The 20,854-nt window shown below is 48.8% G+C and overlaps 1 protein-coding gene and 1 long non-coding RNA gene across 2 annotated transcripts in view; one reads left to right on the top strand and one right to left on the bottom strand.

Annotated features, from left to right (window-relative positions):
• The first annotated feature begins 3,058 nt into the window (after window positions 1-3,058).
• Window positions 3,059-20,854, top strand: part of LOC149912281 (uncharacterized) — a 41,308-nt gene continuing 23,512 nt past the window's right edge. Inside the window, exon 1 of the long non-coding RNA XR_016462244.1 lies at window positions 3,059-3,182. This is a non-coding gene — a long non-coding RNA (uncharacterized LOC149912281). The remainder of the gene's footprint in view (window positions 3,183-20,854) is intronic.
• On the bottom strand, window positions 13,136-14,277 carry LOC149912282 (rho GTPase-activating protein 32-like). Its single transcript, XM_090131423.1, has 3 exons — window positions 14,211-14,277; window positions 13,820-13,901; window positions 13,136-13,340 (listed from the first exon to the last, which is right to left on the bottom strand). Exons 1-3 carry the CDS (start codon window positions 14,259-14,261, stop codon window positions 13,159-13,161), a joined length of 315 nt encoding a protein of 104 aa, XP_089987549.1. The 5' UTR covers window positions 14,262-14,277; the 3' UTR covers window positions 13,136-13,158.

Here is a 20,854-nt window from a genome sequence, read left to right as displayed (position 1 = left end):
GCTTTCACTGAAATTGTCCTCTGCTTTAATTTGTAATCTTAGTTTCACCAGTGCTTTCCAATATTATTTTCGTATGAGTGCAGATACATGGGATAGGATTTAAAGTTTTTATGGTGCTGCTGTATAATTTTCTGTGGTCATCATAAGCCAATAAAAAAAATAAATGGTAATCAGGCAATCTATTAACAACCTGTGGCACGTGTCAAAACAATGAAATTCCTTGCAGGAAGACAATATTGCTATACAATAATGTGGCTATCCAAAACTGTTAATTATACTTGATGAGCTGGAGATAATCCTGAAATGCGGGACTTTGATCTTAGCCAAGAATAATAAAACTTATTATCATTCTTAAATTGGCAGCTGCTATCAAAAGCCTGTGTCTTATTTCCCTTTTAGTAACACTGGCTAAATCAGAGAAACTGATAAAAGAATTTCATGATTGCAGCTTAGGGATTCCTTCCCACTTGACCAGAAGTAATCTATGTCCAAAAATGTCTGTAAATACTTTTTCTATCTTATTTTGCCAGATGAATTGATATTTGAGATAAATGGCAAAAACATTTTGCGTACATAGATAAGCAATGCAAATTTGCTGGATTGTTTAAGAGAAAAAAGCTCAAGTTATCAGATAGTTTCCATGCAGAAATAAGATTTACAGTAAAATTCTCATTATTATTATTCATGCATGAATAAGTTAAAAAAAGAGATGTGGGGGATGTTGCTTCAATTCCAGGTGATTGTAGGAAGGACTGTCAGGATGGAAAGGCTAGTGTCTGCCATTGGCAAAGAAACACTTCTGGTTTTCATGTTCCCTTTGTCTATGAGTGCAAGAGGCCATGAGGAGAGTGTGCCCTAAACTTGGACCTTTTTTGACCATTGCAGCTCAGATGGAGAAGTGTTCAACCTTCTCGAAGGACTTCAGGACAAAGGTATGTAATGAAAATAAGTCCAGTTTGGCTGTCCTTGTGGGCATCAGCTGCTCGCATCTGCATAGTTGTTGCTATGGGAATGGCAGAACAGCTGGAATGTTGCATTTGCTTGTGTGACACAAGCACTGGTGAATTCAAAGCAAGAGGGGTATATTAGAAAGAGCATCACCTCCCTGCCAGATTAGGAAAAGGTGAGTGGGATGTTGTTTCAATTAGTGCTGATGTCAGGAAGGACTGTAAGGATCGAAAGTCTGGTGTTTGCCATGGGCAGGGAAACACATTTGCTTTTCATTTTGTCTTAATCTTTCAGTGCTAGATAAATAGAAAAGAGTGTGAACTCACCTAGGAACTCTCCTGCCCTCTTCTGCTGCGACGGAGAAATGTTCCAGCTTGTAGAAGGACATCAGGACAAAGATATGTAATGAAAATAAGTCCAGGCTGGCTGTCCTTGTGGGCATCAGCTGCTGGCATCTGCATTGCTGCTGGCATGAGCATGGCACAGCAGGTAAAAGATTGCTTTTCCTTGTGTGACACAGGAGCTCTTGACTAGAAAGCTAGAGGGATGCAATCGAAAGAGCTGCAACCTCTGCCAGACATGGCAAAGGTGAGTGGGATGTTGTTTCAATTAGTGCTGAAGTCAGGAGGACTGTAAGGATGGAAAGGCTGGTGTTTGCCATGGGCTGGGAAACACATCTCGTTTTCATTTTCTCTTTCTATTTGAGTGCCAGATAAACAGGGGAGAGTGTGCCCTCACGTTGGACCCATCCTGCCCTCTTCTGCTGAGATGGAGAAATGTTCCAGCTTGTAGAAGGACATCAGGACAAAGATATGTAATGGAAATAAGTCCAGGCTGGCTGTCCTTGTGGGCATCAGCTGCTGGCATCTGCATTGCTGCAGCCATGAGCATGGCACAGCAGGTAAAAGATTGCTTTTCCTTGAGTGACCCAGGAGCTCTTGACTTGAAAGCTAGAGGGATGCAATAGAAAGAGCTGCAACCTCTGCCTGACATGGCAAAGGTGAGTGGGATGTTGTTTCAGTTGCTGATGATGTCAGGAAGGACTGTAAGGATGGAAAGTCTGGTGTTTGCCATGGGCAGGGAAACACATCTGGTTTTCATTTTCTCTTTCTCTTTGAGTGCCAGATAAACAGGGGAGAGTGTGCCCTCACCTTGGACCCATCCTGCCCTCTTCTGCTGAGATGGAGAAATGTTCCAGCTTCTTGAAGGACATCACGACAAAGATATGTAATGAAAATAAGTCCAGGCTGGCTGTCCTTGTGGGCATCAGCTGCTGGCATCTGCATTGCTGCTGCCATGAGCATGGCACAGCAGGTAAAAGATTGCTTTTCCTTGTGTGACACAGGAGCTCTTGACTTGACAGCTAGAGGGATGCAGTAGACAGAGCTGCAACCTCTGCCAGACATGGCAAAGGTGAGTGGGGTGTTGTTTCAATTAGTGCTGATGTCAGGAGGACTGTAAGGATGGAAAGGCTGGTGTTTGCCATGGGCAGGGAAAGACATCTGGTTTTCATCTTCTCTTTGTCTTTTTTTCCAGAAAAATAGGAGAGTGTGCCCTCACCTTGGACCCATCCTGCCCTCTTCTGCTGAGATGGAGAATTGTTCCAGCTTCTGGAAGGACATCAGGACAAAGATATGTAATGAAAATAAGTCCAGGCTGGCTGTCCCTGTGGGCATCAGCTGCAGGCATCTGCATTGCTGCAGCCATGAGCATGGCATAGCAGGTAAAAGGTTGCTTTTCCTTGTGTGACACAGGAGCTCTTGACTTGAAAGCTAGAGGGATGCAATAGAAAGAGCTGCAACCTCTGCCTGACATGGCAAAGGTGAGTGGGATGTTGTTTCAGTTGCTACTGATGTCAGGAAGGACAGTAAGGATGGAATGTCTGGTGTTTGCCATGGGCAGGGAAACACATCTATTTTCATGTTCTCTTAATCTTTCAGTGCTAGGTAAATAGAGGAGAGTGCGCCCTCACCTTGGAACCCTCCTGCCCTCTACTGCTGCGATGGAGAAATGTTCCAGCTTCTAGAACGACATCAGGACAAAGTTATGTAATGGAAACAAGTCCAGGCTGGCTGCCCTTGTGGGCATCAGCTGCTGGCATCTGCATTGCTGCTGCCATGAGCATGGCAAAGCAGGTAAAATGTTTCTTTTCCTTGTGTGACACAGGAGCTCTTGACTTGAAAGCTAGAGGGATGCAATAGAAAGAGCTGCAACCTCTGCCTGACATGGCAAAGGTGAGTGGGATGTTGTTTCAATTAGTGCTGATGTCAGGAAGGACTGTAAGGATGGAAAGTCTGGTGTTTGCCATGGGCAGGGAAACACATCTGGTTTTCATTTTCTCTTTCTCTTTGAGTGCCAGATAAACAGGGGAGAGTGTGCCCTCACCTTGGACCCCTCCTGCCCTCTTCTGCTGAGATGGAGAAATGTTCCAGCTTCTAGAAGGACATCAGGACAAAGATATGTAATGAAAATAAGTCCAGGCTGGCTGCCCTTGTGGGCATCAGCTGCTGGCATCTGCACTGCTGCTGCCATGAGCATGGCACAGCAGGTAAAAGATTGCTTTTCCTTGTGTGACACAGGAGCTCTTGACTTGAAAGCTAGAGGGATGCAATAGAAAGAGCTGCAACCTCTGCCAGACATGGCAAAGGTGAGTGGGATGTTGTTTCAATTAGTGCTGATGTCAGGAAGGACTGTAAGGATGGAAGGGCTGGTGTTTGCCATGGGCAGGGAAACACATCTGGTTTTCATCTTCTCTTTGTCTTTTTTTGCCAGAAAAATAGGAGAGTGTGCCCTCACGTTGGAACCATCCTGCCCTCTTCTTCTGAGATGGAGAAATGTTCCAGCTTCTAGAAGGACATCAGGACAAAGATATGTAATGAAAATAAGTCCAGGCTGGCTGCCCTTGTGGGCATCAGCTGCTGGCATCTGCATTGCTGCTGCCATGAGCATGGCAAAGCAGGTAAAAGGTTTCTTTTCCTTGTGTGACACAGGAGCTCTTGACTTGAAAGCTAGAGGGATGCAATAGAAAGAGCTGCAACCTCAGCCAGACATGGCAAAGGTGAGTGGGATGTTGTTTCAATTAGTGCTGATGACAGGAAGACTGTAAGGATGGAAAAGCTGGTGTTTGCCATGGGCAGGGAAACACATCTTGTTTTCATTTTCTCTTTCTCTTTGAGTGCCAGATAAACAGGGGAGAGTGTGCCCTCACCTTGGAACTCTCCTGCCCTCTGCTGCTCAGAGGGAGAATGGCCAAGCTTGAAGAAGGACATCAGGACAAAGATATGTAATGGAAATAAGTCCAGGCTGGCTGTCCTTGTTGGCATCAGCTGCTGGCATCTGCATTGCTGCTGCCATGAGCATGGCAAAGCAGGTAAAAGATTGCTTTTCCTTGTGTGACACAGGAGCTCTTGACTTGAAAGCTAGAGGGATGCAATAGAAAGAGCTCTAACCTCTGGCAGACATGGCAAAGGTGAGTGGGATGTTGTTTCAATTAGTGCTGAAGTCAGGATGGACTGTAAGGATCGAAAGTCTGGTGTTTGCCATGGGCAGGGAAACACATCTGGTTTTCATTTTCTCTTTCTCTTTGAGTGCCAGATAAACAGGGGTGAGTGTGCCCTCACCTTGGACCCATCCTGCCCTCTTCTGCTGAGATGGAGAAATGTTCCAGCTTGTAGAAGGACATCAGGACAAAGATATGTAATGAAAATAAGTCCAGGCTGGCTGTCCTTGTGGGCATCAGCTGCTGGCATCTGCATTGCTGCTGCCATGAGCATGGCACAGCAGGTAAAAGATTACTTTTCCTTGAGTGACATAGACTCTGTTGACTTGAAAGCTAGAGGGATGCAATAGAAAGAGCTGCAACCTCTGGCAGACAAGGCAAAGGTGAGTGGGATGCTGTTTCAGTTGCTGCTGATGTCAGGAAGGACTTTAAGGATGGAAAGGCTGGTGTTTGCCATGGGCAGAGAAACACATCTGGTTGTCATCTTCTCTTTTTCTTTCTGTGCCAGAAAAAGAGGAGAGTGTGCCCTCTGCTTGGACCCCTCCTGCCCTCTTCTGCTGAGATGGAGAAATGTTCCAGCTTGTAGAAGGACATCAGGACAAAGATATGTAATGAAAATAAGTCCAGGCTGGCTGTCCTTGTGGGCATCAGCTGCTGGCATCTGCATTGCTGCTGCCATGAGCATGGCAAAGCAGGTAAAAGATTGCTTTTCCTTGTGTGACACAGGAGCTCTTGACTTGAAAGCTTGAGGGATGCAACAGAAAGAGCTGCAACCTCTGCCAGACATGGCAAAGGTGAGTGGGATGTTGTTTCAATTAGTGCTGATGTCAGGAAGACTGTAAGGATGGAAAGGCTGGTGTTTGCCATGGGCAGGGAAACAATGCTGGTTTTCATCTTCTCTTTCTCTTTGAGTGCCAGAAAAATAGAGGAGAGTGTGCGTGCTTTCTACCCGTCTTGCCCTCTTCTGCTGAGATGGAGAAATGTCCCAGGTTCTACAAGGACATCAGGACAAAGATATGTAGTGAAAATAAGTCCAGGCTGGCTGTCCTTTTGGGCATCAGCTGCTGGCTTCTGCATTGGTGTTGCCATGAGCATGTCACAGCAGGTAAGGTATTGCTTTTCCTTGTGGGACAGCTGTTAAGCCATTCTGATTCACCCTTTGCATCCACAGCATACAGTTTTTTCCCAGACTGCTGTTTCTATCCAGCAGTGTGCATATGTGCAGTGCTACAGATGTTGGTGGTCCTGCCTGTGGCAGGGGCTTGGAGATTCCTGATCCTTGAGGTCCCTTCCAACCCAGGCCATTCTGTGTGTGTGTCTGTGACTGGCTAAACACCAACTCTTGCTAGCTCAGCAGGTATACTGCTAATTATTGAACGCCTGACAGCTGCGTATCAACACTTGGCCACTATTTCTGGACACCTGCTCATCCCTGAAGAGAGAGAAGTTTGGAAGGAGGACAGAGGGGAGTCTCTTGATGCCTGCCTGTTGCATCCCAACCTGCCCACAGAGTGAGTCAGTTCGGCCTTGTGTGGAGGCCCTGGCTTCTTTGGAGTCTGTTTTTCTTTTGCTGAGCTTCTCCTATCCAAACAGAATGGCCTTACAACATGCTTTCTGGTCCTTAATGCTATACCCATGCAATTTGTAACTATTACAGTTCTGTGAGTGAGAATTGATCACATGATTGAACAACTGTATTTCTAAAATATGTTATGAAATAACTTCTTTTTACTAATACTAATACTAATAAAGTCTTTCTACTTTTTCAAACTGTTTCTAAGGGCAAATTACAAAACACATCGTGCTGTACTGCTTCAGAGCAATCCCACATTTGATAGCCAGTGCAGAAACAACATTCCATCCTACAGCATTAGCTAGTTCAGAGGTACCAGACGTGTATCTGGATGTGGCTGTTGTGCATAACTGGGGCTGAGGGATCAGAAGTGACAGCTCCACTCTTGGAGACCACAGAACTAAAATGGAAAGATAAAATAGTTGCAGGGCAATTGTTCTGTGTGCCTGAAGCAGGGACCGATTTATGGGGGAGAGATTTAACAGTTAAATGAGGATTACAGCTGCAAGTCTGTGAAACAGATATCAGGTGTCAATGAATGTGTTAACAGCTGTGATGAAGAAGAAATGAATCCAAAGCTGTGGGCAGGGGAAGGAAATCGGGGTGGACTCACAATTTTCCCTTACAAAGAACTGCCCAAGGAGGGAGTGGAGCTGTGAAACAGCAACAATATCCCATAGCCTTAGAAGGGAGAGTGGGTCTAAAAGCTGTAACACAGACAGTGGTTAAGGATGTCTTCTGGAACCTTGTCTGTGGCCTTATAACACCCCAATCCTGTCGGCACGGAAGGCAGACGGCACGTATCGGCTGGTGCAAGATGTAAGGAAATGACTGAACCCGTTCTCAAAAGACAGCCTGTGGTTCCTAACCCCTATACCCTAATGAGTCAGATCCCACACGGACAGCAGTGGTTTGGTGTGAGAGATCTCAAAGATGCTTTCCGGACAGCCTCTGGACTCAGAGAGAAATGGCTGCGTTTGTATGAGGACACATTGTAATCCTATCGTGATTCGTGATGATACTGTAGATACTGGAACTCGTGCTAATCCTTGTCTTTGCAGCGTTTGAAGCAAGCAGCTGGTGCTGCTGTCATGCAGAAAGCTCCCTTCCAACCACTCAGCAAGCATTTGGATGAGACAGCTTCCTGCTGGGAGCCCTCCGACATCACTGCTGCCTCCTCCAGAACCATACCTGCAGATGCTTCAGAGCTCTTCAGCATGGACTTCCTTCCTCCCATCAGCAGCTGCTCCTGCACTGACCTTCATTCACACTGGGATACCATCTGCTTCCAGCAGGAGCTGACCTGCGAGACAGAGAAAGGAAACGTGGGATGAGCACAAATGCAGAAGCACAAGGCTGTGTCACCACCACGTCTTGCAGCCTTGGGAAGTCAGCTGCAACTGCAGCCTTGGTCAGAATTCTTTTGCTTTGGGGAACAGATGGACTCGGAATGGAAGGACACGAGAAAAATGACATCTGTTTGAGCTCAGCAGACTTGAGAGGTGGGCCTGGGTGAACCTCATGAGGTTCAGCACAGCCAAGTGCAAGGTTTGGCATTTGGGCCGGAGGAATCCCAGGCATTCTTTTGTCATCGTGGTGGTTTCCAATAGACCCCAACAATGAGACATCAGGTCGCCGTGTGGGCTCCTGGGTGACACTGCCATTTCCCAGCCATTGCAGCCTAGGGGCAAATAAAGTAAAATCCTTTTAAAAGATCTCACACTGATTGCATATTTTACTGTTCTTTTACACAAAACAGAAGGGGAGGGCAGCAGATGCATACAGCTGCATCAACACCCAGGCTGCTAAAGGAATGGAAAGACAGAAACATCAAATATCAATGCCTTATTCTAATGCAAGGAGGGAAGCTTTTTTCAATGTTACTTTTTATCATCTAAAATGAGCAGTTGGCACTCTTAAAGGAAAATCCTAGGCCCCAGGTTCTGACAGTGTGGCAATCTGGACTCAGCTGTGACTGATCCAAACAGTCTGTTCCAGATTTTAACATCCCTTCTATGCATTCACAAGTTTTCTCTCTTGACTTCCCCTTACAGCCGTTAGATGCCAGCAAAACATCCCACAAACACTCCTTACCTCTGTGCACACAGGCACCCATCCAACCAGAGCCATCAGTCATTCCCAGCCATGCGCTCTTCCTCCAATCATGGTCAGCATCACACGGCCGTCACGCAGCTCACTTGACTCCGTTTTTCTCTTCTTTCTGGAGGTGTCCTTGCTTCTCAGCCTTACCTTCTCGTGATGTTTATCTCGCTCTGCAGCTCCTGCTCTGAATAGGCTTTCTTGGATTCCCGCATGACAGGCACAAAATGCAGCCACAGCCCCTGCCACCAAGGTCAGCTCTTCAGCACACATTACCTGAGGAGCACTTGGCAACTCCTGCAACCTGAGCAGTGCCAGGAAGACTGTTTCACTTCTGCTTCTCCTGGCTCAGAAATTCATTTTCCTACCTAGAAAATGGAAAAAGAAAAGAAAGAAAAAAAATCCTGACATTAGCAGACACAATTGATACTATGGAATTCTGGAAGGCAAGGGATTTGCCCTCTATGATGAGAAGTTGACTGCAAAGAACTCAGAAGAGCCATGAGCAGGTTGTGAACTTGTGGGTAAAATTAGGAAGTGCAGCAGTGCAGGGCTTCTGGAGGTGAGGGTCTGCTACAGCCGCCTGGAAAGAGAGCCTGTTGGTGGGAGCTGCTTACTGCAGCCAGCAGAAGCATCGCACTCACTGACTCTCATCCTGATGGGGGATTCCAGTCAGTCTGGGAAATCAGCATGGCTGGCTGCAAGCAATCTGACAGACTCCTGGAGTGCAGTGAGAATCACTCTGTGGTGCAGGCATTGGTCACAGCAAGCAGAAGGGAAGCATTGCTGGACATGGTGCACACCAGGGGTTACGACAGGAGGCGGTCAGGGCTGCAGTGACCATGCCCTCCTTGAGTTGGGGATCTCAAGGAATGCGGGCCTGGCAGGAAGCAAAGGCAGGAGCCTGAACTTCAGGAGAGCCAGCTGCAGGCTGTTCCAGGAATTCTTGGACGAGATCCTCTGGACAACTGTTTGTAGGGGCAAAGGGATGGAAAAGAGCTGGTCACTTTCTCAGAAAAAAACTTGCTCAGGTTGCAGGCTGAGCTGCAGGAGAGGAAGGGGAGGAGGTGCCAGCACGGCTCTGCATGATGCTCTGCCACACTGGGCAGCTTGATCATGGCTCAGCAGTGGGATCAGACGAGGAGAAGGGGAGAAGGAAATCAAGGATGGGAGGGAACCATCAGACACAGTCGGTGAGTGTCTGTGAAGTCTTGCAAACCAGAGATTCCCAGGTTGTTTCTGCTTTTGCAGCATTTGTGTGGTGCAGGGTGAGCAAAAGGTTCTGCTGCTTGATTCTTCTGCAGGAGCCTCCTAAAAGGGAAATGGCCACTGAGCTGCAGACCAAGCAGTACTGCCTGACGTTGGCCAGGGGGAGCTTCTCCTGCCGCAGTGTGCTGATGACAGGTCTGGAGATGATCTGCATGGCCAGCTCGTAGATGGTAGCCAGGAAAGGACATGATGGGAGGAGGGAGGTGTTAAGCAACATCCAAGGCATCAAAATGCATCAGAAGGCCCTGAAAAGCATCACAAAGCCACAGCCAGGAAGCTTGGGAGTATCATGAGCAGCATCCAGGATGCGAGAGATTATTTGCTACCATGCCAAATGGTAGCAGAGCTCTCCCTGCAGACATCCCAAAGCCAGACAAAACAGGAACAAACCTGGAGCTGTGCTGCACGCACCCCACGGCCACAGCATTGCAAGCTGGGGTGCCTTGCTGTGTGCTGCATTCATCCCAGTCCGTGTGAATGAAGACTCTGGAGGCAGTCAAGGCGTTGATTGAGCACGAGTGTGCTTTTATTATTATATAAAGGACAGGAGGGTGTGAGAGGTCCACGGTGAAGATGGGACTCATCCTGTCTTGTCATGGAGAGAGTGGCTCAGAGCTCTCAGTGCTGCTGTCCGGTGCCTGGGACTGGAGGCCTGATTGAAAGTCCCCCTGCAAGAGGCTCTGCTCCTCTTCACTGATGCTGACCTGCTCCTGCATGGAGGTGCTGCTGTCGGGGCACTCACACTGTGCTTCAGATGGGCTGCACTGCAGAGACTCTGGGTTAAAATCCACACTTGTGACTGTGGTGTCTTGCAGGCTCAGGTCAGCAACTTCAGCAGAGCCAGGTGTAATGAGAGCATGGACTTCGATGAGCTCCTTCTCTCCATTAATGTTGTTAGATGGAAGGCTGCTATTAGAACTGCAGCAATTTGTGCTTCCTATGAGCTCTCCACTGATGGAAGCACACAGAGCATCATTGCTACTTGCCCTGGATCTTATGGCTTGGCAAGGGCTCGATTCACCTAGAAAGGATACACAGGGGTTAGTGTCAAACTTTCACAAGCTGAATTACGACAGTGGTTCTTGATCAGGGGTGAAGATTTAGGCACGGGATTGAACGCTAGAAAGAGATACATGTGCAGAGAAAGCTTGAATTGTATGTTCCTGAAAAGCAGGGATTTGGAAGCTGCATTTGCACCCTTACCTGCCAGGACTACCACTGCTGTTTCTGAGGGCTGCCTGGCATTGCGCTGCAGTTGGCGTTTGCTGCCAGAGGATGGCTTTCTGAGCCTGAAGCAGCAACACCAACTGCTAGCTGGTGATTCCTCAGTCTTGCTGGGTGGATTTTGTCTGGAGAGAGAAAACAGCCAATGCTGTGAGTCGTGCGTGGTGCAGGGTGAGGGAAGAGCAGCACTGAGCTCTTGGCAGCAGTTGCTTGTTCCTAGCACTGCCTGGTTTCTGCAGGAAAACACAAAAACCCACCCAAACAATGATGCTAGGTGCTGGAAAAGAAAGTCCTCTTTACCTGTCAGATGGAAAGTCAACGACGGTGTGGAATTTGCCCTGCCCAGCTGCAGGGCTTTCTTCCACTTCAATGTCGGGGCTGCTCTCTGTCACAACAGGAGAGCTGCTGTGGCCTCGCCTCTGTGCCTGTGCCTCCTCCAGGCTGAGCAGCTTTGTGGCAGCAGAAGAGACTCCCACAGACTTGGGCCCTGGGAGAGAATTGTGCCCTGTCAGGGAAAACCACAGGTAAGAGCGAGGATCAGAAAGCAGCAGCACAGCCACCACAGTTCTGGGGGAGGTGCTGTATTTTTCTCAGGCTTGCTTATCCCAGCCACTGGAAGAAGAGGAGCTCAAAATAACCATGTGGGCAGAGGTGTGTTTATGGCAAAGGACACGGTCATCATTAAGAGAGCTCACCCCTAGATAAAAGGGGCAGGGAACTGAGAAAGCTTCGCTGCCACACTTGTATCAAGCTTTTCCTGCGTGCAAACCATAATAATGACAGTTTCCTCCTTGTGAAGTTTGGGCTTGGACATTCTCAGCATCCAGCAACAGGATGCCATACCCTAATGGAAGTCCAGAGGTCTGCTGTCCCCTTGATGGTAAAAGAGTATCTCAAACGTCCTGGAGAAGGCCTGCATTTGGTCAAGGTGTCAGGTCAAGATCAAGCTAATGGAGGAAGACACTCACCTGCTGCATCTGCAATGTCTGCTCCGGATTTGGAGCAGAAGAAGACGTCGGTGTGGTTGATGATGAATTCCACCACATCCGACTGCGTCTGCAGCTCCATGCAGGCAGCTCTTCCGCTGGCGCAGGCAGACTCGTTCTGCTGTGATCTGTAGAAAAGGCAGATTTTAGAAGTCATTTCTCCAAGACCGTTTCCCCGAGTCTGAATTGTTGCAGCCAAAAGCTGTCAGCTGAGGCTCTGGAGACTTCCGCAGTGGGCAATCAGTGATGCCACTGCAGAAATTCCCCTGGATGATCAAGGACACGTCAGTCCCATCTCAACAAGACTGCAGAAATTGTCACCTAGACATTGTGCCTGTGGGGTTGGAGAACAGCCCAGGCTCCTGCGCTTCTGTCAGCCACAGATTTTACAGGAGAAGAGCACATTTGATGTAGAAAAAGGGAGCACTGTTTTTTTTTTTAATGGAGAACAGATGTAAGCGTTCTGTTGAAACAGAACCAGAAGTTTACCTTAAGAGGTTTGGAGCCCACACAATGGCTAGGTTCTTGGCATGCATGTTTGTTATCGTGGAGCTCCCAGCCAGACACGCCAAGTGTCTCATCAGATACTCCAGAGTCCTGGAAAACAAGAGAGGCAAACGTTCAGCACCAACCAGCATGCCGTGCTGCAATTCAGAAAGACAAAGGCTGGAACCGCATCATTGCCCTCTGCAATGCAGCAGGGCTGAGCTCAGCAGGCTGAGGGCAGCACTGACCTGTAGTGAGGAGCGGGCAGCTGCTGGATGACGTCCTGCATTCTGAGCAGCCGCTCCTCCTCTGTAGCGGCACCAACAGCATCCTGGAGTAGTGCAGAAAGGGAGCGAGACACCAATCAGGCTAGTACACCACTGCGAGTAAACCTCGTGGGGCTGACAGCAAAAGGGCCTCAGAGCTGGGGCACTGCTGCAGCCATCTGCCAAGAGGCCCAGGAAGAGGGAAATGAAAGACGTGGCCTTGTGCTTACCGAGAACTTGCCGTACAGCTGGTGGGTGAGCAGAGGGTTCGGGAGCTCCCTGAAGTACATCTTGCAGAGGGAGCTCACGCTGTGAATGTCACGGACGGTGAGCTCAGGAATCTGCTCCGACTCAAATTCCTGCCTGGAGAGAGGGACGCAAACCCGGTTGAGCGAGAGGAAGGCAAGCCCAAAGCCACACCAGATGCACTCAGGCTGTGTCAGTCGCAGCACTCTTACCGCAGTCTCTGGATGTTGGACGCGACGCCGGACAGGCGGTATATCCCCTGCACCACGCCGTGCTGCTCAATGAACTCAGCGCAGCTCTGGAGGACCTGGGGGACTGAAGAACACGTGCCAGCCGTCAGTGGAGCTCCTGATTCAATCGTGCTGCAGGCTGTGCTCCCGGGAGTCACATCCCATCCACTAAGCCCAGCCAGGCTTGGCTGAAGCAAATACAGATGTGCTTGTCTCTTAGGAGCATCCGCCTCACTTTATCCTTCAGCCATCAACTCCCATTACACGTGTCTCCACGGCTATCAGCCTGCCCCCTGCTAGATATGAGCTCCCTTTCATCTTCTTTAGATGCCTAGCAGAGGAAGATCTCAGGAATGGGCAGCTCCTTACCATCACGACCGGAGTGGAGAAGATGCTCTCCCAGGTCACCGCCAAACACCCTTTCCTTCTCCACCTCCCGCTCGGTCGGTTTCTTTGGGCGGGCCTTCACCAAGGAACGAAGGAAGGTGAGGATCTTGCTGCGTTTCTTGGGCACTGCACAACAAAAGGAAGAAACCAGGTCATTTCAGGTCTGGCTCCGTTGGACGAGGCCGAGCACAGCACATTCTACAGAGCACGTCAGAACGGGAAGAACATTACCAACCAGTACATACAAAAAGGGATTTTCCCCATCTCTGGAGGAGCCCAAGGCCAGGTTGGATGGGGCCCTGGGCAGCCTGGTCTAATCTGACATTAAATGTGGGGGCTGGCAGTACAGCCTGATGCAGGAGGGTTGGAGCATGATGATCCCTGAGGTCCCTTCCATCCCAAGCCATTCTATGAAGATTCTATAGTTTTGCCAAGTCCAATCATAAAATCAGGAGGATTGGGCCAAATCTCTGCCCCATGGTGTGCATGAAGGATCATCAACGCAGAGGACAATGTGGGATGGATAAAGGAGGTACTAAACATGGAACACACCCCAAATAAGAATTCATTTTGCTTCCCCACACCATCAAATGTAACATCCGTACCTGGCTTTGGCACAGAATTGATGAGTGCCTCAGGAATGTTCTTATTGATGAGTTCCACACACTCCCCTGGGAAAAATCCAACCTGTAACAAGAAGAGAGGCCAACTATTGCATACAGCACTTCTCAGATCTGAACTGTTAAACCAAAAGCCACGTAACATTTCCCTCGGAACGTGCTTGCCTGACGTTCCATAAGACTATCCAGCAGAAAATGGCCATAGTTCACAGCATAAAGGTAATAATTTTTCAACATTTGCAGCCAAAGACAAGGTCCCCTGACACCGACACAGGGAAACTATGTCCTTTAGGCATCCTGAGTAGGCAGAGCAGCTCTAAGCTGAGATTCCTGCCTTTACTGAAGTTGCACTCTCCAGTCTGAAGCTTGTGCCTACCTGGAAGCCGAGCTTGCCTCTCCACCAGGGGGTCAGCTCCTTTGGTGGCATGTCGATGACACACACGATGTCTCCCACCTGCAAGAGATTGCAACGTCAATCCCAGCTTCAGCACGGCTGGGAGGAAAGCACAGCTCAAATGACTGCATTCTTCTGCACTGCCAAACATCGCCGAGCATGAGAGCACTTGCACCAGTGCAGCTCTGAAGACATTTGCCATTGTAAAATTGAGCAACAAGGAGCGCCTTGAACTGCTTACCTCAAAGGAGAGTTCATCCGCTGCCTGGGCAACGTATCTCTTAATAGCATGGGCAGCAGCAATAGCTGGAACATTCACAGGTGCCACCTCATGGTCCAGCAGGGGCTTCCCCTTGTTCTCAGCCTGAAACAGAGAGCACAGGCCACGGTGAGGAGCTGGGAACCAACAAGGAGGATTTCAAGGTGAGGAGCACATCTGCAGAGAAAGCTGCAGGAAATGCACTCGGTCCTTATCATGGGCACTTCAGAAGGAACTGCAAGTCTAATAACGGCTGTTTCTCTCCCTGGTGTGCAGCAGGCACACGCCAGCAAAGATGCATCTCTCCCCACCCAGACTAATCAGCAATGGCACTGACGCAGACAGGTGGCCTTGTCCATTTTGCCCCCTCCTTTCCTGCGTTCTTTGTGCAGGAAGGCTGGCTGTTTAAGATGCTAGGAGACCGTGAAGAGGGAAACCAAAGCTACGGCTGCAGTTACAAGGTGCAAACAGTGCCATTGCAAGCACCAAGCAGCTCTCTTGAGCAGTCCAACCAACAGCGAGGCCAAACAGAGCAGAGAATGATTGTTGTTTCTGCAGCCATTTCAAGGGAAAAGTCAGTAGAGGACAAACACAACACCCGAGATGGCTCTGGTACTTTTATAAACTTGCCACGCTTGCACTACTGTCTTGCCACAGAGGAGCTCTCTTGGAAAGCAGGAGAGCACATCTGCGGCTCACTCTGCTGGCTGCAGTCAGGGAACAAAGACCAATCAGAGCTTCATACTCTACCTCTGTCCATGCCAGGTCAGGCCCACAGCTGATCTCGCTGCACGCCACAGCCATCAGCGTAGGTGTGACAAGCTGGAACTGAAAAGAAACACACTTTTATTTTCTCTGTTCACATCTCTGCTGTGCTCCCTACAGCTGTCGGGCACACTCACACAGCCCAAGCACGCCTGCTGGTGTCCCTGGTGATGCTGTGCAGCTCTGCACAAGCTGGGGCTGGGACTCTTTGCCTAAGGGATTGGTTTCCTGTAGACCAGCTGGTCACAGCACCACAGACAGCATCCTTCTGAGGGCTGAGCTGCAGAGCACGTGGAGAAAACCCACACGTGACCAGCGTCCCATCAAAGCTGGATGAGGCTGTGTTACTAAACACGGGGCGTCACGGGCTGCTAAAGCATGTGGGGGGACAAACCATGGCAGGTACCTGGCAAGAGATCAGAACGAGGGAGAGAAATCTCACGAATCCGCAGCCTTTCCTTGTCACTTTGCTCTGATCTTCCACGAGCAAAAGCTGCAGCAGGGAAGCAGGCAGAGGGTGGAGAGAGGAGAGAGAAAGAGCAGGTCAGTTTGCTTCCACGGTTTAGCAAAGACTACGAGGGAAAAACCAAAATCTGCCCTCCCTCAACTTAAAAACTTAAGTTTTCAACTTAAAACCATTTCCCCTTGCCATGAGGTGTCCCCACAGCCTCCATTTCTCCAGGCTGAACAAGCCCAGCTCCCTCAGCCTGTCTTTGCAGGGGAGGTGCTCCTGTCCCCTGATCATCTCTGTGGCTCGCCTCTGGACCCTCTCCAACAGCTCCCTGTCTTTCTGGACACTGTACTGCAGATGGGCCTCACAAGAGCAGAGCAGGGGGGGACGATCACCTCCCTGTCCCTCATGGCCACCCCTCTGCTGATGGAGATAATGTGATCCTATGAGCTCCGCCAGCCAGCAGTTCTCAGCACTCACTGTCCCCCCGTCTCTCCCACACTGTCTCAGCTTACCTACAAGGTGCTGCACAGGACGGTGTGAAGACAAAGGGACGCAGTCGGTGCACAAGTGCAACAAGCGAGCTGCTCAGTCAGAGCTCCAGCGCTCCAATGAAGGGACGCAGCACGCACTGCTCCTCCCCTCATTCTAGCCCTTATGACATCACTGAGGGCCACCAGGCTGCTCCACCACGACGGACAGGGTGGGGAGGCAAGACCAGTCACAAGGGCAGAAGATTCCAACAGCCCAGCCCAACGTTCTGGAATCAGGGGCTGCTTGGAATTCTACCCCAGCCAAATCCTGGAGAAGCTGGCACGGGGTCGTCATGACCAAAGCGCAGGACCTGGTGCTTGCTCTTGTTGAGCCTCGCACAACTGGCCTCAGTGCATCCCTCTGGAGGGCCTTCCTGCCCTCAGCCAGATGGACGCTTCCTCCCAGCAGCGTACCTTGCAGTGCTGGGCCCATGTCAAATCCACACTAGAGTGGGTTTTGTTACATTCAAGGGCATGTTGCAGCACCCATCTATTTCACCTGGAAGGAAATAAAGCAGGAGATGGGAGAAACACAGAACTACTGCCAGACTGCTTTATCCCTTTCTCAGCCCAACTTCCCTTGTCTCATCCCCTACCCCAACTCCTGGATGATGCCCACGGGCTGACAGTTGGATCTCAAGTCCATAGGACTCCTTTCACAGGACTCCATCAAAAAGGCTGTCACACTTGTTCCGTACACTCACACTGACCCAGCAGTGGTATCACAGTCACTTAACACACACACAACAACCAAACCCCGAGCATGCACATCCCTTCCTGCGTGACTGCAGCCCACAGCTCCCCTTCACACCTCCGTGGATCTCTGGTGTTTTACACTGATGCAGCCTCGCTGCAGCTCCGTGGCTGTCACACAAGGCCTGCAGGACCTCTTTCTCTGCAAACCCCGTCTGCAGGCATTGGTTCACGAGGTTCACCTCCTGCCCTCCTGAGCAAAAACAAGCACTAAGAACAAGAGCAAAGCACGCTGGACTCGACCTGGCTGGATCCCCAACCCTCAGTCCTGTCAGACGGACCCTGGTGTGGAGACTCATCCCCAAAGCCTGGCTGGACATCAGCACAGGCATCATTCTTCAAACGCCCCATCCAAGCAGCAAGGGATCAAAGCGTTGGCACAGCTGAAACAGAAATGCTGTGTGAGTTTCCTGTTAGCACTGAGCAGGAACAAATCTACCGCTGAGCAGCAGGATGTGAGACAAGCAGCAGAAGACACCCAACCTGCAGAACCAGCTCGTTTGGGGTCGGTCCAGATGTTTGTCTGCTCCCTTCCCTGGCCCAGGCCAAGCTTGTGAGCTGCTCCTCCTTGGTGCAGGGGGAAATGGTGCAGATGCCATGTGGTGGCTATGCACAGCATGCCTTGGACTTGCTTTTCCTCTCTCCATCTGCCATTAGCAAACAGCATCTCCAGCCTCCAGGGATCACTGAGTCCAACCCCTGCACAACAGTGAAAAAAAAGATATGATAAGGGGTACTTAAAGCACAGCATCTGTAATCAGATCAGACTCCTGCATTGTGAAGACTTCCATGAGTATTCCTGCAGAGTGCATCACTTAGTCTCTCTCTAGCCTTGTGTTCATGGTTTTCCTGTAAGAGCTTGTCTAAACACTGCCTATAATCGTGGTTATGCTAGAAGCATTTGGATTTCTTGATCCTTACTGTGATTTCAATAACAAATGCAGATGTTTTTTTGTTAGGGACAGCTTTCAATTTCTCAAATGAAAATTCAATATTGCATTAGGTGTTGACAACCACGGGGCTGCAGTACAGAGAATTACAGGAAGATTAATTTCTCCACCTCCATGCTCCTAGACATTTATGATTACAGTGATGTAGTTATATACAAAGTTGCAAGATACCAAAGCTAGAATAACCTCTTGGTGCAGCAGGATGTCTGGAGCCCAAGTGCAGAGTCTCAGTGTTGCAAAGCCTTGAAGAGGTGCACTGTATGTGCTGGGGCTGATGACACAGACACTGGAGCAAGGCCAGTGTGATGTTAGAAACTTGACCAGCAGCTGATCTGTTGTCAGCCATTTCTGGACACAAACGGGATCTGGTCGACTTAGGACATGACCTTTGGGCTGGAGAGCAACTCCCCGAGGAATCACACAGCCACTGCAGACCGTCTGCAAGAACCCCATACCAAAACAGCTCATCTGCAATCAGTTTTTAATCTGTGCAGCAGTGATTGGAACAGGCGCACGCTCTCTGCAATTGCAGGAATGTTCACAAGTGGAATGTACATCACCTGTGTGCTCCAGCTCTTCTGTGTGCATGCTAGGAGCAGTGATCCCCCTGCACCCAGGGCTGCAATAAAGTCCTGTGGGCTTTCTAACCTGCCAACCAGCAGCCCAGGCTGCCCAGAGCCACATCCAGCCTGGCCGTGGATGCCTGCAGGGATGGGGCATCCACAGCCTCCCTGGGCAACCTGTTCCAGTGCCTCACCACCCTCTGGCTGAAAAACTTCCTCCTCACATCCAACCTAAACCTCAACACCCCCCGTCTCAGTTTAAAGCCATTCCCCACTTGTCCCATCACTGTCCACCCTCCAAAACAAAACACCTCGGCTGTTCAACACTGAAAGAGCAAAATAACCCACAGCTCTTACTTCCACTGTATGCATTTAATTCCAAACTTAAGGTCACAGGTTAATTACTCATGTGATCCTTCCTGACAGAAGAACTACTCGTAGTGATGTGTAGGAGTAAGGAACAGTTTGAAAAGGTCATGGACATATTAGAACTTGCAGCATTTATCTTAATAGATGCCTACATTGCAAAGCATTTTGTAAAACACACGTTACAAGTACTGTGCATTGGATTACACTATATCAAACTCTAAGTAACAATACAGGTTGCCTTTAAATCTACACTTACATGTTTTCTTCTAACTCCTTGATAAAATTTGTTACTACCTTCAGTTTTATAGCCAAAGCTGTGTTTGAGCTGGTAATGTACTCTTGAACAGCACTGCTGCCTTTAGCATTTGTATGTTTAGATATGAAACGAGAACTTGGTCACTATTTCACGATGAGAGAACCCTGATTTCACACAACAGAATTACAATACTGTAAAATGCCACTGTAAGAATGTGGCTTTTTTTCTTTCTTTTTTTTTTTTTTTTTTTTTTTATTATTGCAATGGTGAGTGTATGATTGATTCAAGATAAACATTTTTTTGTAAGTCAATCTCTATACCTGTTTTGAAAAATATGTATTTTTATTTCTCATTATTTAAAAATTGTCAGGCGTGAAGAATCACGAGGTCACTCATGATACAAGATCAGTAAATATCTCATATCAAGGTTAGAGAACATTCTCTCTGTACATTTTAACAGAGGAGCTGCATCTGTACGTAACTGTAGCTACACACGATGAGCTTTTCTTGAAGGTAGGCAGGAAATTTGGTCTGCGCTGGAACAAAAATCCAGTCCTGTTCTGACTGCTATACTTTTCACTGAGATAAAAAAATGGCATCATTCTGCAGGATGAACTAGATATACGGAATTTGGCACTGCCCTTAAATTTTGTGTAGTGAACTGAGGGACATCAGAGCTTTACAGATTTCTACATATTCTCATGGAGAAATCTAGAGAGATCACAGGACGTAACACTGAGCTTCCAAATGAATAACAAAACACTGATGTTTTTCAGAAGACCAGAAGCTGTAGAGGACCGAGTAGCCTGGCTAGAAAAAGAGTGCACTGAATAATTGGCTGGATTAAATGAACTGCAGTGTATTTGCAGTGTTTATTCTGGAGTACTGCAGGACTTGACTAATTTTTGGCATACTATGAGGAGATACTACAGCATTTACATTCTGATTAAATCATAGAATCACAGAATGGCCTGGGTTGAAAAAAACCGCAATGATCATCTAGTTTCAACCCCCTGCTCTGTGCAGGGCAGCCAACCACTAGACCAGGCTGCCCAGAGCCAAATCCAGCCTGGCCTTGAATGCATACAGGAGTGGGGCATCCACAACTTACTTGGGTTTTCACTTTCTGGTAATATTCCAGAGATGTCATGCAGCCGGGAGGAGAGGACCAAAGTTCCACCTGATGAGGACCTGCTGAAAACTGAGAGATTCTTCAGTCTGTGTTTCTCTAGTCTGAACTATGGGCAAATTGTCAGGTGGATCCTCAGGGTCCAGATGAATGAGTGATCACCAAAGTGAAAGACAATTTGATGACAGTCCATGGAAACAGGAATCCTCCTGGCCTCTGGCACTCAAAGACAAACAGAAGAGGAAAACCAGATCCTTCCTGATAACCACAGATGCCAGCAGCTGATGCCCTCAAGGACAGCCAGCCTGGACTTATTTTCATTACATATTTTGTCCTGATGTCCTTCTAGAAGCTGGAACATTTCACCATCTCAGCAGAAGAGGGCAGGAGGGGTCCAAGGTGAGGGCATACTCTCCTCTATTTTTCTGGCACTCAAAGACAGAGAACATGAAAACCAGATGTGTTTCCCCGCCCATGGCAGCCTTTCCATCCTTACAGTCCTTCCTGACATCAGCAGAGACATTTTGCTTTCTTGTGCCACTTCATCCCTTTAGCATCTGGCATTCTAACAAAAAAAGTACTTACAAGGAATTTTAAT

This window comes from Phasianus colchicus, chromosome Z (genome assembly GCF_987193195.1).
Source record: "Phasianus colchicus chromosome Z, bPhaCol1.hap1.1, whole genome shotgun sequence".
Classification (NCBI taxonomy): Eukaryota; Metazoa; Chordata; class Aves; order Galliformes; family Phasianidae; genus Phasianus; species Phasianus colchicus.
Note: the sequence above shows the minus strand (reverse complement) of the source record. Positions and strands in the feature narration are given on the sequence as shown.